The sequence below is a fragment of the Emiliania huxleyi genome, assembly GCF_000372725.1.
Source record: "Emiliania huxleyi CCMP1516 unplaced genomic scaffold EMIHUscaffold_80, whole genome shotgun sequence".
Lineage (NCBI taxonomy): Eukaryota > Haptophyta > Isochrysidales > Noelaerhabdaceae > Emiliania > Emiliania huxleyi.
In genome coordinates, this window is record NW_005196020.1 from 288171 (window position 1) to 311838 (window position 23668).

General features: G+C 66.7%; 6 protein-coding genes across 6 annotated transcripts in view; 2 read left to right on the forward strand and 4 right to left on the reverse strand.

Moving 5' to 3' along the window:
* Positions 1–124: 124 nt before the first annotated feature.
* On the reverse strand, positions 125–1330 carry EMIHUDRAFT_68578 (hypothetical protein; the record flags this gene model as incomplete). Its single annotated transcript, XM_005759315.1, has 2 exons — positions 125–461; positions 525–1330. Coding segments are annotated over 2 exons (1143 nt in total), but the record flags the coding sequence as incomplete, so codon positions are not given.
* A 1884-nt stretch (positions 1331–3214) lies between these two features.
* COPA1-1 (COPA1, alpha subunit of the coatomer) lies at positions 3215–8057 on the reverse strand. The gene is made up of 8 exons (XM_005759385.1): positions 7583–8057; positions 7064–7390; positions 6490–6906; positions 5897–6406; positions 5747–5824; positions 4037–5578; positions 3689–3919; positions 3215–3577 (listed from the first exon to the last, which is right to left on the reverse strand). Exons 1-8 carry the CDS (start codon positions 8018–8020, stop codon positions 3368–3370), a joined length of 3753 nt encoding a protein of 1250 aa, XP_005759442.1. The 5' UTR covers positions 8021–8057; the 3' UTR covers positions 3215–3367.
* Positions 8058–12384: 4327 nt separating this feature from the next.
* EMIHUDRAFT_218662 (hypothetical protein) lies at positions 12385–12912 on the forward strand (the record flags this gene model as incomplete). Its single annotated transcript, XM_005759316.1, has 1 exon — positions 12385–12912. The coding sequence occupies one exon, from the start codon at positions 12385–12387 to the stop codon at positions 12910–12912; it is 528 nt and encodes a 175-aa protein (XP_005759373.1).
* Positions 12913–13006: 94 nt separating this feature from the next.
* EMIHUDRAFT_453369 (hypothetical protein) lies at positions 13007–14873 on the reverse strand. The gene is made up of 9 exons (XM_005759317.1): positions 14852–14873; positions 14655–14759; positions 14408–14582; positions 14224–14334; positions 14074–14198; positions 13875–13954; positions 13489–13570; positions 13335–13417; positions 13007–13255 (listed from the first exon to the last, which is right to left on the reverse strand). Exons 2-9 carry the CDS (start codon positions 14706–14708, stop codon positions 13156–13158), a joined length of 810 nt encoding a protein of 269 aa, XP_005759374.1. The 5' UTR covers positions 14709–14759; positions 14852–14873; the 3' UTR covers positions 13007–13155.
* A 623-nt stretch (positions 14874–15496) lies between these two features.
* On the forward strand, positions 15497–16329 carry EMIHUDRAFT_106628 (hypothetical protein; the record flags this gene model as incomplete). Its single annotated transcript, XM_005759318.1, has 2 exons — positions 15497–15934; positions 16201–16329. The coding sequence occupies 2 exons, from the start codon at positions 15497–15499 to the stop codon at positions 16327–16329; spliced, it is 567 nt and encodes a 188-aa protein (XP_005759375.1).
* Positions 16330–21592: 5263 nt separating this feature from the next.
* EMIHUDRAFT_106629 (hypothetical protein) overlaps positions 21593–23668 on the reverse strand; it is a gene marked incomplete at both ends in the record, with an annotated part of 3291 nt that continues 1215 nt past the window's right edge. The window contains 2 exons of the mRNA XM_005759319.1: positions 21593–22126; positions 22973–23480. Coding sequence (XP_005759376.1) covers positions 21593–22126; positions 22973–23480 — 1042 coding nt within the window. The remainder of the gene's footprint in view (positions 22127–22972; positions 23481–23668) is intronic.

The following is a 23668-nucleotide window of genomic DNA, read 5'->3' on the forward strand; positions in this document are numbered from 1 at the left end:
CGGTGGCGGCGGGGGCGCGCATGGCAGCGGGGGTGGCAGCGGCGGAGGCGGCGGAGGCGGTGCCCCCGATGCTGGGCTCGCGTGCGGCTCTGCCGAGTCCATCGTCGGCGGCGGATGGGCGGCGTGGTGGCTGCGAGTGCTGCAAGTGCTGCTCGTCTAGCCACGGCTGCTCTATGAGGCTGTGCGCGGACAGCCTGGCGGACGGGTCGACGAGCAGGAGCTTCTTGACCACGGCGCGTGCGCGCGGCGAGAGGGAGGTGGAGAGCGGCTGGTGCGCGCCCCGCTGGATTCGCATCGAGAGCTGCGGTAGCGTGGAGGCGCGGAAGGCGGGCTGCGCGTGCAGCAACTCGTAGACGAGTGCGCCGAGCGCCCACATGTCCACGGGAGGGCCGCGGTAGCCGTCGCCAGTGCTCGAGATCTCGGGCGCCATGTACTGCGGCGAGCCGCAGACAGTGTGCAGCCTTCGCTCGGCGCACATCTGGGGCGTGGACGTGGGGGCGTGTCGGGGCGGAAAGTGGGGAGACAAGGCCGGGAGGGCGGGAGGGCGAGGCAGGCGAGGCAGGCGGGGCGGGGCGGGTGGCGCCTTCGCGAAGCCAAAGTCACACAGCTTGACCGTCGCGTGCGAGCCGTCCGTGTAGAGGACGTTCTCCGGCTTGACGTCGCGGTGGGCGACACCTAGCCGGTGCAGGTGGGAGAGCGCCCTGCCCAGCTGCGAGGCGACGGCGCGCGCCTCGACCTCGTCCAGGCCGACGCGCCGCAGCGAGTGGGAGGCGAGCCGGCGCTGCAACGAGCCGCCGGCACAGTACTCAAGCATGAGCGAGATGGAGGTGAGTGACACGCACCTCTCGATCAGGTTGGCCACGTGCGCGTGTGCCGAGGGGCGGAGCGCCAGCAGCGCCTCGACCTCGGCCCTCATCGCGCCGCTCGTGAGCGCGGAGCGAGAACACCTCGCCTTTGAGAAGGACTTGACGGCCACCTGCCTCCCCGTGCTCGAGTGCCTTGCCCTGACAATCATCGAGAACGCGCCCGAGGCGATCGGCCCGAGCGTGGTGTAGCCGTGCTCTGAGAGCGGGTCCGCCCGCCTCGCGCGGTCAGCGGCTGCGGAGAGGGGCACGAGGGGCTCGCTCTGTCGGCGCGCCCGCCGCCACTCCGCAGCGTGTGTCCCCGTCGTCGCGAGGCTCTGCCGACGGCTGCTCGGAGCAAACGAGCGGCGGCCGGCCGAGTTGCAATCGGCGGCCGCAGAGATCCGGCCCCGAGGCGCCTTGCGGGCGCCGAACGGAGGCGGTGGCGGCGGCGGCGGCGGGGAGTTCTCGTCAATCTCGGCCAGCATTGTTCGTCAGTCAGTCATCTCGACCAGCATTGTTCGAACGTCGGATATAAAAAACAACTAGAGCCGGTTATAGGGGTGACACGCAGCCGAAGGTCCATCCTGCTCGCCGAGTCGACGCTGGGGCCTGACGCGCGTGCGCGAGATGGCGCGGCCGCGCGCTTGCGCGCGGCCGGTGAGTGTGCGCTTGCGCCGCAATCCTGGCTGAGCGGGGCGTACCTGCGGCGCTTATGGGGGTCGTCCCCCCCACGGCGTGCGAGCCGCCACGGTGTCGTGGCGCGCCGCGGGGTCAGGCTCTGGATCAAGGTTCAGAGCGCGAACACTGGGGGGTCCCTCTCGCATGGGGGGCTGAAGATACGTGCCACTCCTTCCGGGAGACCGGCCCTTGGATCCTCCTCACCGTTACTAGTGCTGGCTGCCCATTTGTGCAGCTAGGTGTCCCACTAGCCACCGCGGATGTCTGCCGTGCAAAGCCAGGGGGCTGCGAGGCCTGTTCTCGCGGATTAGGTAAGTAGTTAGCGTCGGCTGATGGGTGCTTGTCGCGCGTGCGCGTATGTGCCTGGGTCGGGGGGGGGGGGGGCGCGGGTGGTGTGTCGCCCCCCTCCTCTTGCGTTAATGAAATTGGAGCTGACGCGGCCTCTGCGAGTAGAGTCGGGACGGACGGACGAGCCGAGGACGATAGAGAGACCGCGGGGGCGGGCGCGAGTCCTCGACCGAAGAGAGCTGGCCCCACCCCCCGGGGAGGGGCGGCGTGGCGATCGAATGCCGCCGCCCTCACCCGAGGAGTCGGGCACGGGATCGCCGGAGGCGGAGGCAACAAGAATAGCCCCCGAAGACGAGACGGCGGCGAGGCCGCGGTTGAAGAAGTATAAGAGGGGAAGGCGGGCTCCGCAGCCGACGCCGAACCATCGGAAATCGAACAGGAGGGAGGACCGGGAGGAGAGGGGAGCCCCCTCGGACGAGGGGTGGGGAGATCGGGCGGAGGAGCCCTGAGTGGCGATGTCGGGTGAGAGTGTACGTCATGCTCGTGTCTAGGGTCTGGTGTTTACTAGCTCCGAGTAGAGGGGGCGTTCCGCCGCTAGGGGACACCCAAAGCGCAGAACTAACCCTCGGAGACCCGTGTTTACTTTAAGGCCCTCGCCCTGCGAATGCGCACCCCCCCTAGCTAGGGGTCAGGGCTCTCTAGCCCGTAGCCCGATCCCGATCATCCGGCCCGCTGGATGCGCTTCTCAGCTCACCGGCCCTGGATGTGAGGTTACCGAATGCACTCCAAGTGCTCCAGGGTACCCAGTACGAGATGTGACAACCGGAGATGGCCTTGGCCCTCTCGCTCTCTGTCTCTCGTCGGCCTTCACGAGCTTGTCACACCTCTCGAGAGGTCTCGACGCTCTCGACCCTCCGCTATCGCTAAAGCCTAAAACCACTATATCTCGTCCCCTGGTCTCGTCGCACCCCCTCTCACCCACACCGCATGCGCGCGCCCGCGGATCCCCCCCGGCGGCGCCGGCGGCGCGCGCCGCTCACGATGAGAAACCACGCTCGCGGGTGTCGCCCAGCTGGTGTCGCCTCTACGATTTGCCACTCGCCATGCGCGTCCTTGGCTGACCCTCCAAAACTCCCTCCCCGCCGTTCGCGGCTCGGCTTGCGTATGCGGGTGGGAGCTTCGAGCACATGCAGGCGTCCCACCCCCTTCGGCCACCCGCCCGGCTCCCAAGCGCGCGGCCGCGACGCGCTGCGCACCCTCTTCCGCGCTGCGCCCGCTGCCGCTCTCGGCATGGGCCATATGGCCGTCGTCCGCCGAGATCACCTCCTCTTCGCGCCGCAGGTGCACAACCAAGGGCTGGCCACCTCCGTATCCATCATGGTGAAGCCAATGGGCCAAAAAGGGAGAACGCTCTCCTCCCAGTTATATATCATGGCGCGACCCGACGCCCGACACACACATAAAGGGCTGTGCTGAGCGCAGTGCACCCTCTCCTGAGGGGGTTGACTCTTCAGGCTTCCAGTCGCCGTGGGGCAGCCCGAGTCCCGCCCGTGTACTCAGGAGAGAAACTTGCCGTCGGCGTCTACCTCGCTGAATCCAGTCCCCTCGCCGCCGACCTGGCCAATCCCGTCAACCTCGCACACGGCGCCCTTGAACTTAGGCAGGTAGGGCGCCCTGCAGAACGAGGAGTAGGCGATCTCCGAGCCGCGGTAAATGGGCACAAACGACTTGTTGCACACGACAAACGGGTTGCGCTCGTCGTACGCCTGCGGCAGCAGAGGGCGTGAGGCGCGCGGGCGGGAGGGCGGAGGGGAGTCCAGATCAGAGGGGAGGGGAGGGGAGCGGGGACAGGAGTGGATTGCAGCGGGGGCGCGCGCCATAGTGAAGTCATCGGTCAAATCCGACTCGCAAGCCTGGATCACCTTGCGCGCCGTCTGCGCGAATTCGGGCTTCGGGTTGAGCTCGAGGAGCCGGCGCGCAAAGGCGGCGGCGGAGCGCTTGAGCTTGGCCTTCCACGAGATGTTCATCGCCGAGCGGAGCGCGAGGATCATGTGGGCCGGCTGCAGGTTGCAGTGCGTGAAGTAGGCGGCGAGCTCGCACGCGCGCACCTGCGCGGCGGGAAGAGCGGGGTGGGGCTGGAGGGGCTGGGGCTGGGCGGGGCGGGGCGGGCGGGGGGGGGGGGGGGTGAGAGTGTGCGAAGGCCGAGGTACGGGAGGGCGGCGCGCCTTTTCGTCGGCGCCGAGGGTGCGGCGGAGGAGCTCGAGGCGGAGGCCGGTGATGTACTCGCGGCAGATGCCGAGCAGCTCCTTGAGCTCCGCCACCTGCTGCCGCGACAGCGCCAGCGCGAGGGCGATGCTCCCCATGATGCTCTTGAAGGCGTCGAGCGCCTCGGCAAACTTGCCCCCGGTGACGAGTCCGTACGCCGCCTTGAGCTTCTCGACGAGCGAGCCGAGGCTGATGCACACGCACGGCCAGCCGCCCGGCCGGGTGAGCGGCGCCTGCAGCGACGGCAGCGACGGCGCCGGCGCGAGCACCGACTGCGACGATGCGGCGAGCGCGAGGAAGGCGCCCCGCAGCGGCTCGAGCCGCGCGAGCCCAAACTGGCGCTGCAACAGCTGCATCGCCGACTCGAAAGAGCCGGCGGCGGCGTGGTCCGCCGCGAGGCGCGACTCGCGCGACCAGCGCGTCGTCAGCGGCATCCCCACGTTTGGCGCGACGTAGTACCCGCCGCCCATCGACGCGCGCTCGCTGCCGCCCGGCAGGTCGCCCAGGTCCAGCTCCTCCGTCCCCCACCCGTCCCCATCCGCGCCCTCGCCCCCCAGCGGGTCCGCGTCGTCGCCGAGCGGGTCGCCGCCGCCGCCGCCGCCGCCGCCGCCGGTGCCGTCCAGGTCGAGGTCGTCGTCCCCCCACCCGCCGCCGCCGTCCATGTCGTCAAGGTCGAGCCCCGCGTCGCCCAAGCCCGAGTCGGCGGTGGCGCCGCCGCCGCCGCCGCCGGCGAGCGTGCGCTCGAAGGTGCCCTTTGAGACGGTGAGGAGCGGCCAGTTGCTGTCGCGAGAGATGGGCAGCGCGGGGTAGAGCATCTTCGGCGCGGGCGAGAGCGGCTCGGGTAGCGGGAGCCCGGCCGCGGTGAGCTGCTGCGAGAGGGCCTCGGCCTGCTCGGTGAGGCCGTACGTGAGGGCCGTGATGTAGGCGAGCGGGATGTGGCCCGCCTCAACGAGCAGCTTGACGCGCTCGGGCACGTCGCCGAGGTAGAGCGCGTTGTGGAAGCGCCCCATCACGTCGGAGCGCATCTCCGCGATCTTGAGCATCTTTTTGAGCTTGTCGATGTTGCCCGTCATCAGGTAGAGGAAGGAGAGCTTCTCCATGTCCTTGGTGCGCTGGTAGGCCATCTCCACCACCTGGTGGTTGCCGTGCTTGAGCGCCTCGGCGCCCAGCCGGTGCCAGTTCTCCTTCGAGTCGAGCGCCTGCGCCGCCTGCAGCGCAATGTCGACGTTGCCGCACTCGACGGCCAGGTTGAAGCGCGTCTGCTCGTCCGAGACAAAGTGGAGGGCGACCTGCGGGAAGCCTTTCTTCTGCAGGTAGGCGATGATGGCGTGGCCCGAGAGGCGCGACTGCTTAATGATGCGGATCACGCGCTCAAACTCCTTCTTGTGCAGCGAGAGCTTAAACTGGCACTCGGTCACGTCAACCACCATCTTGCGCACCTTGCCCTCCCGGTCGAGGCAGTGCACGGTGCCGCCAGAGACGCGCGAGATGTAGACGGGCACCTGCAGTGAACGTCAAGGGCGTGCCGTGGGCGTGTCGCGGGCGTGACACGGACGCGCCGTGAGGCGGTGATGGAGTGGACACGGCGGGGCGGGGCGCAGTGGCTCTCAGGAGCACGCGCAGCAGCAGCAGGCGTCTCGGAAAAACTGTGCTATCGGAAAGCCACTCACGTCGAGCGTGCGGATGATGCCCGAATCGCCGTTGATGAGGCAGTACTTGATGTGGTTGAGGGTCGAGTAGACGAACACCTACTCGCGCCGAGAGCGGTCAAGGCGCCGGCCCCAGACCGCGCGGCTGCGAGCGTTGAGCGGGCGGCAGACCTCGTTGCCGTCCCACGCGCCCGACTTGATCCGGATCGTCTCGTGCACCATGCAGAGCTGCTCGAGCTTCTTGTTTGCGATGACGACGCCGTGCTTCGAGAGCAGGGCGACGTGAGAGTTGTCGGGCGACCAGACCACGTACTTGACGGCGGGCGTCGACAGCTCGGCAACCGCCTTGCGCTGCTGCACGTCAAAGAGCGAGATGCGCTCCTCGGAGCGCAGCAGCAGCATGCCGGTGCCCACGGGGAAGAGGCAGTCGGTCGAAGCGTGCGGCGGTGCGCACTTCTTCGTCACCTCATTCTGGAAGTTCTTGATCAGGATCTGCCGGTTCTTGTCCAGCACGGCGAAGCGCTGCCGCGCGACAAACACGGCAGAGCTGCCCGCACCGCGCTTGCACTCCTGCGACTGGTCCGACGAGCGGCCGTCGCGCGGCACCGAGTAGAGCTCGTAGGAGCCACCGTCGGTGTCGTGGCAGACGAGCAGCATGTTCTCCTGCTCATTGTAGTGGACCTATGGGCACGCGCCGCCCGCACGTCATGGACACGTGCGTCCGGCGTTTTCCTGGTCGTGCCGCGGCGCGCCGAGCGCGCGACGGCGGGGCCGCCCGAGTTGCCCGAGCGGCGGATCGACATGAGCGCCGTGTCCTTGCCGGAGCCGTAGTCGAACGAGCGCACGTACCGGTCCTTGACGAAGAGCACGCCACCGGAGATTGGAGTGAAGGCCGGCCGCTCGCGCTCGAGCTTGAAGACGATCATGCCGCCGTCATGGCCCGCGGCGAGCAAGTTGGACTCCTGGTGCACGGCGAGGATCCAGAAGCGGTCGTGCTCGCGGCGGAAGGTCTGCACGCCCTGCCGCTTGGACATGTCCCACACGCGGATCGACTTGTCCTCCGAGTTTGAGATGATGAGCTCCTGCTTTGGGTGGAAGAGGGCGCACGAGACGTTGTTGATGTGGCCGCGCAGCGTGTCAACCTCCCACGCCTTGGTCTCGTTCATCCGCCAGAGCTTGACCTGGGGGGAGGGGCGAGGCGGGGGTGAGGAGAGATGTGCGCGATGCGGCGCGCGGCCCGCGGGGGGAGGGGGGGGGGGGAGGGAGGCGACGTCGCCGCAAGGCGGGTGGCGGGCGAGAGGTGCGAGAGAGAGATCGCAGGGAGGGAGTGGGAGCAACCTGCCGGTCGTCGGCGCCAGAGACGATGAGCGGGAGGGTGGAGTGGAAGGAGGCCCAGTTGACGCCGCGGTCGTGCCCCTCGAGAACGTACTTGACCGTCGCGTCGTTGCCTCCGAAGAGGTCCTCGACCTTCATGTTTGGGATCGCCTTGCCGAGCTTGCTCGAGAGCGACCCTCCGGGGCTGCTGCCGGCGGGGTCGGGCATGGGCGGCCCCATGGCGCTACGCTCCTCTGGCGTGACCGTCTCGGGCAGCGTCTTTTTGCGCAGCCCGCCGATGTCCCACACACGCACCGTCTGGTCGAGCGAGGCGGACAGCACCAGGTCGTCCTTTGCAGACGCGGGGCGGACGGGCGGGCAAGCGTCAGGCGAGCGAGGCTGGGGAGGTGGAGCCGCGAGGCGCGGGCCGCCGCAGCGAAGGGCGGGAGAGGGCGGCGCGTGGCGAGGCTCCAGCAGCTGCCCTCTGGCGCGCGGGCGCAGCGCGGCGCCAGGGCAGTGGAAGTGTCTCGGAGGCGTCCCCACCTTGACGTGGAACTGCGCGCACATGACGTAGTGGTTGTGGCCGGTGAGGACGGAGACGCACGAGCGCTGCTGCCAGTTCCAGATGCGGATCGTCTGGTCGTCCGACGCCGACACGATCCACGGGTGCTCCACGTGGAACTGCACGGTGCGGATGTAGTCGAGGTGGCCGAGCAGCGAAAACAGGCAGCGCCGCAGCTTGTAGTTCCAAACCTTGATCTTGTAGTCGTCGCCGCCGGTGACGAAGAGCGGCTGGCTCTGGTGGAAGCACACCCCGCGCACCGGCCCGTCGTGCTCATCAAACCGGTCGATCAGCGTCCCCATCCGAAAGTCCCACAGCTGCACGACGCCATTGTGCAGCGACGCGAGCACCCACGGCCGGCTCGAGTGGAATGCGAGGCCCTTGACGCGGTTCGACTTGGTCTCGAACTTGGTCAGCATCGCGCCGCGCCACGCCGGTCGCCGCGGGAGCCGAAACTGCGGGGGGGGAGAGGGGATGCGCGCTCAGAGCTTCGGGTCGCGTGCAGACAGCGTGGCGGCGGCGGCGGCTTGTGTGCTTATGAAAATACCGCAGGACGCGAGTGGGCGGCCGCGCGGCGCGTGACGGCTGACGTGGGCGTGCGGTGCGTGAGTGAGGTCCGTCCGCCGACCGAGGCGCAGAGCGCTTGTTGTTCTGTGCAGCGCGCCGACGCAAAAAATTACCTCCACGTGTTTGTTGTAGGTGTGTGTGTGTCACACACTAAGGTAAGGTAAGGTAAACGTCTCCACACACACAAAGTGGTGGGGCAAGGGGGGGCGACCCTCGCATCTCCACGCCCGGACACGGGCAGGAGCCCCACGGCATTCAAAGTGCAAGCACGGTCTCAGCCCTACCTGGCCATTCTAGATTATAGAATGGCATCCTTACATCTAGAATGGCGTCTCGCGCGCGCTCACCCGGCCGCCTCGCAGCCCCAGCGGCCGGGGGGCGCTTGCCGGGGTTGGGGCTGGTCACACACAGGCGCCACTTTAACGCGGCGAGCCAGAGGAGTCACACAGGAGAGCCCCCAACATGCCACATTTTCAGCAGCAGACGGGCCGCGGTGAGGGCCCATTCTGTATCGAAGAATGGGGTCCGCCGCCGTCCCCCACGGCCTTCTCACGCCCCCAGCGGCGGCGTGCCGCTCGGCCAGACTGGTGGGGTTCGCGCACAAGCCCCAGTTCAACACAGAGAGCCCAACAGTCCGCAAATGAGAGTCCTCCCCCCGCCCCCAAACCAGAGCAGACGCCGGGGGGTGCGCCACGTATGGCAAAAGCAAACGCACGATGGCCGCCGGCGGCCGTTGAGCGCTGCCGCCGTTCGAGCCTTGGATGTCAGTCCGTCGCCGCCTGTGGCGAGGGCAGTGGAGGTGTGAGATTTGTGCTCGCAAGCGGTGGGCGGGCGAAAGGGTCGGGCGGCGAAAGAGAGCAGACAGCAGACAGCGCGAAATGCGGACTACTCGTGTCACATCTACTCCTCGTGTCACCTAGTCATGGTTGTCGCTTCCCTGGCCGGTCTCCGAGTCCTGCTCCTCGCCCGAGTCCTCGTCCAAGTTCGAGTAGTCTTCCTCCTCTTCGTCCTCTTCGTCGATCTCGTCGAGCCGGCTCCTGGCCCGACGCCCGTGACGCTGCTGGGGCCGACTTGCTACGCGCGCTGCGACCCTGACCGCCACCTCTGCTGCCGCCTGTGCTACCCGTAGTCCTTGCCGGCGAGCGAGTGCCTTTTGCGGGGCTGTCGCCAGAGCGGGTGTCGCCACGGCCGTCTTCTGATCTGTTTTGTGGTCTGCGGACTGCGCGCTGCGCGCTGCGCTGCGCGTCTCGAGGCGCGCCGCAACACAGCCCGTGTAAATGGGGTAATGGATAAACCAAGCATCCCCGATGGCCGGGGGGATGTCCCATGGCCCCGGGGTGGCCGTGGGCACGCAGGGGGCGCCGCTACGGGCCGCTGCGGCGCCCATTCTACTTCGAAGAATGCCATTCTTGAAACTAGAATCTAGGTCTGAGACCGAGCACCGGCCCGGTGCCGTGGGTGAGCAACCTGTGCACCCCACTCCCTCCCTCCCTCCCAGACACAGGACCCACACACAACCCCCACAGCGTGGACGACTACGTGTTCAGAAACACCAAGCAGCGAGGCGAGGGTGAAGGGGTAAGGGGCTGTTGTGGGGCAGAATCTACATCTCGAGTGGGCGGGTCACATCTGTGTGGGCCCAGTGTGCGCACCCGGCGCATATGCTAGTGCTATCCTGCCCTATGGGAGGCAGAGGGATGGGGGGAGGGGGGGGCAGAGGTAAGGTGGGGTGAGACTGGGGAGGACCTCAAAGGTCCTCCATGGGGGTGGGGTCCGGCTCGAAAAGGTCAAAGTGCTCGATGCCGGTCCCGCCATCGCCGCCGACGCCGTCGCCCTCGTCCGCCTTGGAGGCGGAGGTCGTCGGGCGGGGCGCCTCGCCCGTCGCGAACCTGCCGCTGAACACGGCGTCGGCCGGCGCCGAGGCGCCGGCAGCCGTGATCAGGTCGGCGACCTTTCGGTCCCTGCAGGCCGCATCAATTTTGCCGCGCCGGGACGGCTCGTAGAGCTCGTTGGCGAGCCAGTCCCGGGCGACCTTCGTCGCCACGGAGCCCAGAGGGACCGTGGCGTACACCAGGTCGCCGAACCCGCTGCCCCCCTCGGGAGGGAGCGATAAGGCGACCTCTGAATGTTGGACCCTGTGGGGTTGCGCGCCGCCCGCGTCGCAGCCTCCAGGCCGTCCATCACGAACTCGACGTTCTCGCGCAGCTGCGCGTGCGGGTAGTCCGCACGCTCGGCCTCGCTCGCGGCCGCCGCCGCAGCCTTCCTCTCCACGCCTTGTTCGCGTTCGCCTTCTCTGCCGTCTCTCGACCGCGGGCGCGGCCTCTCGACCGGCGGAGGGGGGGGCTCGCCACCCGTCGTTCGACCCATCTACTTATATACATAAATCAAACGGACACCTCTACCCAGTAGGAGATGCGGTCTTTGTCAGGGTTCCGTTTGTGGGGTCGTGTGGCTAGGGTCGTGGACGTGGTGCTGGTGGACGTGGTCGGCGAGGGCTAAATAAATAAAACGGTCAAACCGCGCGCTCACGCCACGAACGCCGCCGCGAAGCTGAGCTGGTCGCCCGGGTAGTAGCACGAGGCGTACGGCCGCAGCGCCGCGCCCGTCGGGAAGGCGCGGGGCTGGTCTTCTCTCCCGCGAGCGTGGCGGCGCAGGTCCTCGTCCCGCAGCGGCAGCGCCTGCAGGCGCTGCCCGCCGTTGACGCGGAAGGAGAGGGAGCCGGCGTCGTGGTCGAGAGTGACCTCGACGACCGCGCCGGCGGCGCCGGCCCGCGCCAAGCACCCGCTCTGCAGGACCCGCTTGTATGTGCCGCTGGGATAGCCGTCTGGCGGCGCGGCGCCAAAGTCGAGCCGGCCGTCGGCGTCTTGGCTCGCACAGCGCATGCGGCCACTCAAGAGGAAGAGGCCCCAGCTGCAGCGCGCCGCCGTGTCGCACACGCCGACCCAGAGGCCGTTGCCGTCGTTGCTTCGCGAGTGGTCGACGCGAACGGCCCATGTCGAGGCGCCGGTCCTCGGCAGCAGCCCGCCCGTGGCCCACAGCTCGACATCGGCGCTCCGGCCGACGACGGTGATCGTGCGCCCGTGGTTGCTCACCCGCCACCTCCAGTCGTCGCTAACCCGCCAGCGCAAACGTCTCGCCTCCGCCAGCTCCCGCACCGAGCCGCATTTGTTCCGGACGCCGCTGCAGACGCAGCGAAGGCGGAGCACGTCGCGAGGGCTGTTGGAGAGGGCAAAACGGCCCACGAGATCCACCACCTCGTCCGGCAGGTCCTCGAGCGTCGGCGGCGGCGCCGTGGCGCCGCCGGCGAGGTCAGAGGCGAAAAGGGAGCTACACATCGGGGCAAAAAAGAATTTTAGCCACGCGATCCCCGCAAGACATCAAGGGCGAGGACACGCACAGGACGCACCTCTAGTGAGGCCCGCATAGTAATGTGGGTGACTCCTGCCGCCGCCCCTGCCACCCCTGTGTCAGTGTGCCTGTGGTAGGAGAGACTGCCAGCGGGAAGCTGGAGGCAGGTCGCTAGACTGAGATGAGACCGCCAGTGGAGTTGGGAGCCCACCGTGCACCGCGCTGCGAGCCTGTCGTGTCCCTTGTAGGTAGGTAGGTAGAAAGGTGAAGAACAGCCAGGCTCGGACTGGAGTCTGGACACCAACGCGGTATGGGTGGACGCTGGACAGATGATGACGACACGCACGAGCGACACACAGACACAAACAGGCTCACAAGACACACAGCCATCTGGCTGCCACACACGCTGAGTCGGCGTACACATAACTCAGGGCCACATCCTCCCTGTCGCCCCCCCCAGCACTCCCACGGTGCCAAGGGCACAAACAAGGGCACAACTCAAACAACAGACGACAGGAAGTGACATGTGAGGCTAGAGCAGCTTGCTCCAGGATAAATAGAGCAGTCATCTCCAGGAGAGATGGGCGACGCACGAACCCCGCCCCGCTCACAGGGCGTGCATCACACAGGCGTGGACTGTGTGACTCCTCGGGTTTCTGGGACAGAGGTGCGCTAGTCGCTACAGTCGGACGGCTCCGGCACGTCTGATAGGCAGGGCTTAGGAAGGAGTTTTGGGCCGGGTCGCCTCGAATACTTTTTGCAGCCGGGAGGCCGACTCGTTGCGATACTAATGAGCTTGGCCGTCGCTGTCCTGGGCCTTTTGTTGGGTCCGCCGGCCCGGCAGGCGGAGAGATCTCCGCCCGTAGCCATGAACAATCCACTGGCACGATTCAACCCGTTCAACCCGTCGCCGAATGAGCCAGAGTCGGCTCTCACGAACGGCATCGACGAGCTTCTCAAGGACGCCCCGCTGCCTGTCAAGGTGCTCGGTGGTCTCGTCAAGCCGCTGATCGCCGGGCTCGGGGCCGCACTGCAAGAGAGCCAGGCCCAGGGCGAGTCGCTGCTGCAGGAGGCGCAGGGGGCCCTGCGCGCGGACTCACGGGTGGCTTCGCTGCTCGGCAGCGACGTCGTGGTCGGCGCTACCTTCTCGCAGTCTTCGAGCAACGTGAACGGCGCTGTTAGTCTGGCGCTGCAGTGCCAGCTCTCAGGGAAAAAGGGGGAAGGGGTGGTCTCCATCCGCGGCCAGGGTGGCAACGGAGATGTGTATGTCACATCTCTGGTGGTGCAGGCGAATGGGCAACAGTTCGAGGTCCCGACGCTGCGCGGCGGCGGTGGCGGAGATGTTAGTGGAGGAGCAGGTGGCAGCGGTGTCATCGACATCGAGGTTGTTCAGTGAAGTCCGACCCGGTCTCTCGGCTCTCTCGCTCGCGCACACCTTGGAAACTGCTGCGCCCTTTTCCCTGATTGTGCGGGGTTTTGAGCCTCGCCCCTCTGTGTATAAGAGATCTGAATAATAGAGATAGAGGGAGAGCCAAAAATGTAAACGTCGAGCGGCATGTGTCCGAGATCGGCTCTGCGTAAAGTCTAAAGACAGAGAGACGCGCCGTTGGAGACCCCTGCAAGACCTCAAGACCACGCTCTACCCGAGGAAGCCGCCATCGCCGCCGCCACCCATCTGCGCCTGCGCCTTAGCCCTCGACGCCCACGTCTGCGAGACGATCGCCATCGCGTCGAGATACCTGCGCACCCATCGGGCGGGCGCGTCGGCTGGGCTGGGCTGCGTCGACGCCGACGGGACTGACGCGCCTGTCCATGCACTTTGCGGTGCAAATCTTCTCGGAGTCGTCCAGCTTGGGCCCAGGCCGGGTGACGCACTTGGTGAAGCACTTGCTCGTGATCACCTGCCACGCCGCGTGGGTCAGCCCACCGCCACGTCCGGCCGAGCGCCCAGCGCCCAATCGGCGGCGCACACCTGCATTACCTCCTGGATGTACTGCGCCGCCATCTGTCCCTGGACCTGCATCTTGGCGCTGTTGATGTCACCGTCGTCCATGCTGGATCAAGAGAGCGGGCAGGGGAGCGGGCAGGGGCGACGAGAGTACGATCGCGTCTGGAGTGGAAGGAAGAAAAACCGCTGACAACACTTCCCCTGCGCCCGCGGCGCGCCGCCGCGCGGCGCCGCCGCCGCGCCCCGCCGCCCCCGCGGGAGCCCGACTGCCGTGGCGGGCGGCCGCCCCTCTCGCGGCGCGCGCGGCGCTCCGAGTCGCCCGCCGCTCCTGTTCCCATCGCGCCCATCCCACAGGCCGTGCAACCAGGGCGCAGGGGAGCCATGGGACAAACGGCTAGGAGCCACGGTACGTGGAGAAGGAGAAGGGCGAGCAGAGGAGCGGGACGTGGTAGTGCGACTCGGCGTCGTCGATTCCGAAGCGGAGGGGAACCTACTCAGAAGAGGCGCGCGCCCCAGACGCTCCTTCCAGCGCTCCTGCCCCCCCCCCCCCCTCGCCGGCCACGGCAGGAGGGCGGGCACTCCCGTGCAATCTCGTGCACTCTCGCACACCTGCCCGAGGAAGGGCGTGCCACACGGCGCGAAGGTGGCGCCGGCGGCGGCGAAGTAGTCGCCCACGTGGAAGGTCCACTCGTACACGCCGCGCGCCATCGCCCCGTCCTTGAGGACGGGCCCGCCTGGTCGCAGCAGCGCATGCGTGACGACGCGCCGTCCCGGCCGCCTTCGCCCCGCTGCTAGCGGACAGCGCGCCGACGATGCGCCCATCCTCGTTGGTGAGGAATGAGCCAACCTCCGCCCACGAATCGCCACCGCCTGCGGGCGGGCGGGCGGAGGGGTAGCGGCCCGGCCGGCCCTGGGACGGCCTTCGCCACGCGCCATCGCCGACCGCCTCCCGGTCCGACTGCCGCGGCATGTGTGACTGCGTCTGTGGACTGCGTCTGTGCACCGCATGTCTTGCGGACCCGTGTGCGCGTTCCGCGCGCGCCGTTGGACGACTCGACCCGCCGCTTGAGCTCGATCCGCATGCCGGCGGCGGGACAGCCGCGCGCCGTATCGAGGACCTGGCCACACCACCATCCGTGAAGAAGGCGATTCACGCGGGGCAGCAGAGCCATGTGCCGTGTGGCGAGGACGTGGCAGGTGAGGAAGCCGGTTGGGTTCGGCCGCACGAGCTCGTTGAGCCGCATCCATGCGATCTTGTGCACCTGTGCCACCGCCTCTGCCAGCTCCGCCGCTGCCTGCGCGGCACGGGCGGGCGGGCGGGCGGGCGTTGAGAAGAGCTGCGCTGCAGTGTGGGCGACCGCTGGAGTTGGCCGCGGTCAGAGGATGCCGAGTTGGTGACGCGCCGCTCGAAGGCGGCGAAGATGGTGGCCTTGTTGGCGTTGCGTACCGCGAGGATGAAGGGGAATCCGAAGCGGGCCGTGTACGCCTCGTTGAGCTTTGTGAAACGGGCGAGTTCATCGGCTGAGAGGGAGGAGAGGCCGGCGTGGCACTGCTCGGCGGTGCTCTCGCTCGTCAGCTCGCCCGCCAGCGCCGCCTTGCCTGCCAGGTCGGGGTGTGAACGCAGGAGGGCGAGCCGCTCTGCGTCAGTCGCCCCATCGACCGCCTCGCGCAGCGCAGAGGCGAGCGCAGCGAGCGAGGCAAAGGGCGCCGCAGCATGCGCGCGCTCGGCGACCCAGGGCGACTTCTCGTAGCAGCCGCCCAGCGCCGCGATGAACTCGGAGGAGGGGATTGTAGAGATCTGAGCTACCTCGAGGAGCGGCGACATGGGTTCGGGCCTTTCGGCAAGGGGAGAGCGGCGTCGCACACGCGAAGGGGGTCCAACAAGATCACGATCTGCCGCTGCCTTTTGCCGAAGAAGAAGAAGAACAAGCGGGAGGTAAAAAGAAAACGTGGGGCACGATTGCACGGCGCTGGCCAGCCCGTGCCCGGGCCGGTATTCCGTTGCTATTTCACGTGCGTCCAACGCACACGCATGCTGCTCCGCCTCCTCCTCCTCAGCCTGCTCCTCGCGTGCGCGTGCGCGGTGAGCTTCACGCTGCAGCCGGAGCAAGAGCAGTGCATATCCGAGCTGCTCATGCCCAAAGCGATCCTGACCGGCGAGTGGAGCTTTGGGCCTGCAAAGGAAAATGCCACCACGGAAAATGCAACGCTCGCATCGATGCGGGTGATCTCGCCGGCAGCGGGCACGCCTACGCTCTTCGAGTCCACCGACGCCGCGGGCCACTTCTCCGTCACCGCGACTGAGAACGGAGAGCACCGGGTGTGTGTCGTCGCGAGGGCTGCGGCGGTACAGGCGTCGCTCGTCGCAAAGACGGCGCTCGAGGTTGCGGACCACGACCTGGCCGCCAAGCGCGAGCACGTCGAGGCGCTCGAGCAGGAGATTGAGAAGATGGAGAACCTGGCACGCCACGTCCACGGGGAGATGCTGACGATGCGGCGGAGAGCGGAGGAGGCGGAGGCGCGCGTGTAGCCGAGAGGCAGCGCATCGCCAGCGCTCGCCTCGTTCAACACGCGCCTTGTTGGACCGCTCGCACCACCACCTCCACCACCGCCTCCGTCCCCGCCGCCCCCTTCTCCACGTTTCCGCTGCCGCCGCTTCCGCCGCCACCCAGCCTCCCACGCCCTCGCAGTCACCCGCGCTCCCACGCCTCCACCGCCGCAACCTCCGTCTCCCAGGCGCTCGACGCGTCCACACGCGGCCGGCTCGTGTGGGTGGAGGTTGCGATGATGTGCACGCTGCTAGTGATGGGGCTGTGGCAGATCAACTACCTCAAGGCCTTCTTCCAGGCCAAGAAGATCCTCTAGCACCTGGACTGGCCCTAGCTGTCGGGGTCGGTAGATGCGCGCTAGGGCGCGCGCGTGCGGCGGGGCACGAACCCGTACGCATGCACATACGCTCGTCGGGCTCGCGAGCGAGCCTAGCGGCTAGCGCGCCCGGGCTCACACCGCACACTGTTGTCCGCCCAGACTATCACGCGCGGGAGGTTGCTTCGAATCCGGCGGAGCCGCAAAATATGCGACACCGCCCGTTGTTTCTTAGCGCATGTGGCGCGCGTACGTAATGTCCCACTTCCCCGGAGAGAAAAGCGCTAAACCAGCCGCCCTGCCTGCTGCCAGCCCGGCCGCTCTCGCAGCCCAGAGATGAGGCGCCCTAGAGACGCGGTGAGAGTGAACGCGACTCGCGAGCGCAAAGGGAAGAACAGAAGAAAGAGGGCACACACACGCGCGCGCTGCGTGGTGCGCAATGGTACTTTCTGTAGGAGATTGCACAAGCACTAAGCAGTTTACTCAGGGCCGCTCGAGCTGCATCAGGGCCGCTCGAGCCGCAGCGACATGCTCCTCTGTCGCTTTCGCACTTTCCGTCTCACCAGCTGCTCGCTGCCTCTCGGCCAATTTGCTCAGCAGGCGAATTCTTTTAACGCTTGCCGTCTCGCGCTGCGCCGCAACTGCCACCGCCGCCGCCTCGCCCTGGGCCCGCAGTCGCTCGCCCTTTTTAGGTTTGGGTTTTATGGGCCGTGAGCTCCTCCGGGACTTGAGATGGAGCGTGCTGTGCTTGCTGCCGGCAATCGCCTTCGGACCGGTTCTTCGCTTTTTGACGCCGCGAGCCTCCACCTCCATGTACGTGCCCTTTGCTGCCCGGAAAAAGAATTTTATAACGGGCACTAACCGGAAAAAGAAGTTTTTCGTCGCTTGAAAATCGTCCTTGCAAAATCCTGCTCGTGCAGGTGGGGACCTTGTGCCCCCCCCCCCATCCCTCGTTGAGGTTTGTTTTCTTTCTCTTTCTGGACACGAGACTAGTACAGGCCAGCGCATGTCAGTCGCGCTGCATGCATGGTGCATGCAGCTCGCGGCGGCGGATGAGTGAGATCGCGACCGAGCTCTGGCTCTCGCCACGGCGCCGGACCCGGAGGACGCCGCCGCGTCGCATAGAGACTCCCTTGCGTTACATGTAAGCCGTTACTACATGCCTCCCGTGTCCGTAGCCTGGCGTTACTTAGTGCCCCGTCCGTGCCGCGTCCTGTGCCCCCGATGGGAAGCCGCTTCGTCGGCACCTGGACGTGTCGCGATGAACTGCCGAAAAGCACCTTTTGCGGCTATTGCTCAAAACCTCGGGAGACAAGGCCTACATAGTATGACTGCATCCATGCGCCTGGTGCATGAGGGCTGCGGGCCGAGACATATCACGGTCGGTGGCGCCGGTGATGGCCTCCGGAATGCCCTCGCAATCGCCTCGGATGGGGTCCACCGGAGACAATCTCGAGCCCTCTCCGTGGCATCACCAGCCGGTGTGAGCTTGCAGACCCAAGGTAAGTGCGGTCTGGGACGGCTCAGACGTGCTACTGATGGGCCTGGGCCACAGGAGAGCGACAGAGAAGGCGAGGTGGTGAGCTGAGAGGCTGGAGCGTCCGCGTGTGACCTTGTCGCGATGCAAGTGCCAAAAAGGTAAAAGCGCGATTTCCTGCTCCCAGCTCACCACTCGCCTTCTCTGTCGCTCTCCGACACCCTGAGCCCTCTACGCCCTCCGACACCCACAGTCGCGCTCCGCACGCCTTCGAGGTCAGCCGCGGCCGAGCGACGATCGGCTCGCCTCCGATCGCTGGGCGCGGTCACTCTCCGGCCCTTCACCCGCCTGCCGATCACCTGTCCGCCTCGCCGCGCGCGGGCCGCTCGCCTGCTCGCCACCGCCGCCGCGCGTCCCCGCGCCGCCACGGTTCCCTGCAGCCTGCACCTGACTGCGCGAGCTGCGCAGACAGCGCGCTCTGGCAGACAGAGCAGCGGCCGCCCAGGCGGTCGCTGCTCCGCCCCGTCCGAATCCGTCCGCCCGCGCGTGCTGCTGCCGCCGCCGCCGCCGCTCCACCCGGTGCCCGTGTGTCGTGAGAGTTGCTTTGTGTATGTGTATGGCGTATGTGTGTGGACTTATGTGATATGTCACACTTGAGCCTCTATCTATGATAGTAGACCGGTACTCGGGTTTGGATGGTAGCGGGGGGCCCCGCCGGAGGCTGCTTACTGATTCTCTCTTTTTTTATCCCCTTTTTCAGTCCCTTTTCCTCGGTCCCTTTTCCTTGGAGCTTGGAGCTTGGTCCCTTTTCCAAACTTCGTAGGGTTGTGGCATTGGGGGCGAGCCAAAATCGCCCCTAACGGGGCGGGGTCGAAAAACGCAGTTTGGGGGGCTGGGGAGGTCATACTAGTTATGGGCACCTCGAATTTATGTATTCACAGCGTTTCGCCGTGAACACATACTATCGCCGACTCCGAGTTTGCCGCCCGCTCCAGCGGATCCGTTGGGGACGGGTGGGTGGCCATTGTGCTCCTCGAGACCTCCGCTGCTGGGCACGAACGGCTCCGGCCTTCGGCGTGCGTGTGGCCGTGCCGTCGCGTGCGGCTGTCGGGTGCCGGTTCGGCGTGCGTGTGGCCGTGCCGTCGCGTGCGGTTGTCGGGTGCCGAGTTTGTGGTGTACGAGTGAGCGATAGCAGCCTCCGCGGCAGAATAGATAGTGTGAGCCGTGAGGGTTGGGGCACGCCCCGATTGGGACCAGGTTTTGGAGATAAAAGTGCCACTTCACAGTGGAGCGCCTCAGAGGGTCTGGCTGGCCTGACCATGTACATACATTGGAGTGTGCGGTAGAGCTCACGGGGCTACATCTCGGCGCTCCAGATCGCAACCTCCGGGGGAATAGCGTCACAGGAGGATGACGAACCATACTCTACAGACTCCAAGCAGTGCATCTCCCAGCACGCGCCTAGCTTGACTCCACTCTAGCTTGATTGTTCGTATTGAAAAAGCTGTCGAACGCAGCGAAGAGCGGTTAAATGATATTGCAAAATAGCAACAATCTCAGCACAGTAAATGATAGTACTGAAGTTGGTCCCACCCTAAGAAATTATTGTACGATGTCGGTCACATTTGTCTCGCACGTACTCAAACGGCACACTTTCACATAATTATTGTTGTCCGCGCTTCCGCCATTGCTAGGAGTATTCCAATACGCCTGGAATTTGTTGACCTGTATCTGAAAGATGCAGCCAGGCGGAGCATGGTTTGCGTTTACGTTTCTCAACGTCGTGACATACTCCGGCCCCAAACATTTCGTCACGGCCTCCTCGCCAGCCGCCTCGCACTCAGCCTCAGTAGGCGCGTCATTAGGGCAGTGGAGGGTATTTTGTGAAAGCAGCCGCCACGGCGGTGGCGACGACGGCGGTGGCGACGGAGGTGGCGGCGACGGTGGTGGTGGTGATGGCGGCGGTGCCGGAGGCGGCGGCGTGGGAGGCGGAGAGGGCGACAGCGACGGCGGCGGCGGCGAGGGCGGCGGAGGGGCCGGCGGCGGCGGTGCTGGAGGCGGCGGCGTGGGAGGGGGTGGGGCTGGCGGCGGTGTGGAGGGCGGAGGAACCGGGGGCGGCGAGGGCGACAGCGACGGCGGCGGCGGCGAGGGCGGCGGAGGGGCAGGCGGCGGCGGTGCCGGAGGCGGCGGCGTGGGAGGGGGCGGGGCTGGCGGCGGCGTGGAGGGAATTGGGGGCGGTGAGGGAGACAGCGACGGCGGCGGCGGCGAGGGCGGCGGAGGGGCAGGCGGCGGCGGTGCCGGAGGCGGCGGCGTGGGCGGCGGCGGGGCTGGCGGCGGCGTGGAGTGGTCGATTTCTAAATTTTAGAAAGGAGCTACCTATCTGGCTCACCGCATTCCTGCCCCCACCCAGTTCCCAGAATGCGAAAGGGGCGCGCCCACACCGATCGCGACACGGGTCTCGCGCGCCAACCCTGGACATTTGACACTATACTTGCCCGCTCATACACGACTGAGAGAAAAAATACACGACTCGATGCGTGCGTAAACCCATACCAACGAAGAACATCGTCCATGCAACGCGCGTTTGGCCGGCAGCAGGCACCTCCAGACAGGCCCGCGAGCGGCGCCAGCCGGCAAGGCCCGATGGTGGGCATCGCGCGGCTACTGTCGACGCAGCCGCCATCTACGATGGATTCCCGCGTCGGTGCGCGACCTGCGACGCCAGCGCGCATGCGACAGCCGCGCGCGTCAGGCCAGCTGGGCGACTCGGAGTGCCGAGCTCGGCAGCGCAAGCCGATACGCCGAGCTGAAGAGATGAGCGCGCGCGCGAGCAGCGCACTAGCAGACATCGTCGACGAAGCCGACTGGACGGCGGAATTCGCCTCGAGCAGCGCGCGAGGTCGTCACAGCAGCCCGCAAGCCAGCGGTGACGACCGGCGCGGCGTGGAGGACCATTCGAACGAGGCGCGGCAGCGACCATATTTGGTCGTGTCGCGTCCGGGCCGGATTCTGGGAACTGGGTGGGGGCAGGAATGCGGTGGATTTCACCTCTCCTTTTAGAAATTAGCTACCTACCCTCCAGAACCCGATTTCAATCCCTTGGATCTGTACTGTACCTTCTTGATGAGCCCGACGATCATGCGTGTCGCGTATGCTTTCACGCCCCGCGCCCAGTAGCAGAGCCCACCGAGCAGCCCGTGCCGAGGGTGGAGGAGGTAGCCATGCTCGCCCGTGCGCGGCTCGGGCCTTAGGGGACCCCTAGGCTTAAAAGGGTGGGCCCTGGGGCGCCTGCGGCTTAAACGGCTTAAAACTTGCCATGGCAAGTTTTAAGAGCTGCTGGGCCGCCAATTCCTTAAACGGTCTTAAACGCTTAAACGGTGCGGGAGAGCTCCCGAGGTCGATGGTCCGGGAGGCTCCCGGTAGACACGCCGGAGGCCGGGAAGCCGGCTACAGTCAGCTAGCACGCGTCCCCTATGCGAGTATGGCTCCTGCCAGTGCACCAGACTTACAGATGTGTCTTCAGAGGCGGGTTTGTGCCTAACAACGGCAGTATTGGAGAAAACGGCGCGGAACCCAGCGACGCGTGCCGGCGAGGCCGATTTTCTTAAACGGTCTTAAAAGAGGGACCCCCCGTGCCTGCAATCTCTTAAATGGCAAGTTAAGCCCCCAAACCTCCTCGTTTCTTAAAAGGTCTTAAAAAATCCGGCCCTCAGAACCCTAGGGGTCCCCTAAGGCTCGGGCGCGGCCGCCGCCGAGCCGATCTTGAGCGCCGGTTACGCACGCGCGTCATCTCGCGCCGGTGGTCGGCGAGGTCCCACTCGCCCGCGCCATGCTCCCGGCCCGCCCATGCACTGGCCCATCCTCGTCGACGGTCGCCTCCGTGCGCTGCCTCTTCGGCTCGAGCACGCTGCGCAGCCTCTCCACCTCCTCCTCTGCAGCCTCGTGCGCCCGCTGCGCGATAAGCGCGGCCGCGTTCGCTTCCTTTGCGCGCGCCTTGGCCGACTCGAGCTGCATCATCATGGCCTCGAGGATAGTCGGATCGACGCCAGTAGAAGAGCCGGCAGCAGACGGCTGCTCCACAGCTGACTGCGCAGCCAACACCGCCTCGATGCAGCGAGCGTGTTCGCTCTGGATATTCTCAGCGAGCTTCTCGGCCGCCACGATGTAGTCGGGCACCGCAGCTGAGTCGTCGGCAGATTTCCTGTTGAGGCCGACGATGCCGATCTTCTCGCTGGCTTTCGCATGCGACGCTCGGCACCACAAGTTGCAGCGGACGCAGCCGGTGCCGCCGTTGTGCGACGTGTCGATGCGTGCAGGCGGCTTCACGTGACAAGGCCCAACCGTGGGTCCCGCAGCACCCCAAGACTCGCCCGAAACACGCCGCCGACGTACATGGAGGTTCTAGCGTCCCCTCACGACCGTAAATAAATAAATAAATAAAACGGACACCACTCTACTGTGAGATGGGTAAAAAGGAACAGGCCCCCGCCCTTGCGATCTTTGTGCCAGGGTTCTTTGTGGGTGGTGGTCGGCGACTAGCCCGGGGTCGTCCTCCCGATGGGGGACTAGCACTAGCCGTCTTCCACATGGTCCCTCGGGTCCCTGCTGCTCCTAATCTCTTCGTACATCCTCCTGCTGATCTCCGCAAAGTCCTGCTCCCTCCCTCGTCTCACCCTGCGCGTCTGCTCCGCCTCACCGTCTTCTGCCCTGCGTCGTCTGGCGACGGGTCCTCCATAGTCGGTCGACGTCGCCGCCCTCCTCGTGCCTCTTCCCCGTTACACGACCGTTGCACGATGATATATAATCATCAATTTTCAGACCTCGTATTAACGCCGAGTTGACGCGACCGCCGTTCGTTTCTCGCCGAGAGAAGCCCAAAACTGGACAGCTCGTCTTTATTAACGCACTAGACGCCTAGGGCGGCGGCGAGGGCGGAGGCGAGGGAGGCGGCGGCGAGGGCGACAGCGACGGAGGCGGAGGCGAGGGCGGCGGAGGGGCGGGCGGCGGCGGCGCCGGAGGCGGCGGCGAGGGCGGCGGCGAGGGCGGAGGCGAGGGAGGCGGCGGCGAGGGCGACAGCGACGGAGGCGGAGGCGAGGGCGGCGGAGGGGCGGGCGGCGGCGGCGAGGGAGGCGGCGTGGGCGGTGGACTCGGGGGAACATGGTGCACCACCGCAACGACGTCTGGGTAGAAGATCCCTTGCTGGTCCGACTGCAGCTTACGACGTCGTTTCGTCTCGCTGCTCGGGTTGGACGGCAAGCGGCAGAGCTGATATGTCCCTGCAGGCTCGTGTTCCGCAAGGGGGATCTCCAGCGCGTCAGGAGTGTCCGGGCCCGAGTTGATCAAAACCAAGTCACTGAGGAGCACGAAGTTTCCTGACCCGGGAGGCTCCTCCCTCTTCTCGACAAGGCCTCCATGATCCTGGATGGTGCCGTCCCACGTGCCATCGACCGAGTTGCCAAAGCTGTTCGTGATTGAGAAGGCCGAGGTGTTGAAGGCTTCATCGCACTCCTTGCCCTTGTGCTCGGCTGCATACTCCAGGCTCACCCACGCGACGCGGTCGCCCTCCTCGACAACGTCGCCCGTAAACTGCACCGCGTAGAATCTCCCTGTTACGATGACGGTCGCAGTGCCATTTATGGTCGCAGAGCCGTTTACCCCCGCTTCCTCCTCGATGCTGACAAGGATCCGAGGCGGAGGTGCGGGGGGCGGCGAGGGCGGTGGCGGCGAGGGCGGTGGCGGCGAGGGCGGCGGTTGCGAGGGCGGGGGCGAGGGAGGCGGCGGCGAGGGCGGTGGCGGCGAGGGCGGCGGTTGCGAGGGCGGGGGCGAGGGAGGCGGCGGCGAGGGTAGCGGAGGGCCGGCGCG

Excerpts from the sequence above, each read along its gene's own strand:
- COPA1-1 (XM_005759385.1), bottom strand. The coding sequence starts at position 8,020 with ATGCTGACCAAGTTCGAGACCAAGTCGAACCGCGTCAAGGGCCTCGCA. Across the intron at positions 6,407-6,489 it reads GCAACTCGGGCGGCCCCGCC|GTCCACTACAATGAGCAGGA; the intron begins GTCGCGCGCTCG and ends GCGTGCCCATAG. Across the intron at positions 3,578-3,688 it reads TGACCGATGACTTCACTATG|GCGTACGACGAGCGCAACCC; the intron begins GCGCGCGCCCCC and ends CTGCTGCCGCAG.
- EMIHUDRAFT_453369 (XM_005759317.1), bottom strand. The coding sequence starts at position 14,708 with ATGCGGCTCAACGAGCTCGTGCGGCCGAACCCAACCGGCTTCCTCACC. Across the intron at positions 14,335-14,407 it reads GGCAGTCGGACCGGGAGGCG|GCGGTGGCGATTCGTGGGCG; the intron begins GTCGGCGATGGC and ends GCCCGCCCGCAG. Across the intron at positions 13,955-14,073 it reads GCACGCCCTTCCTCGGGCAG|GTTCCCCTCCGCTTCGGAAT; the intron begins GTGTGCGAGAGT and ends TCTTCTGAGTAG.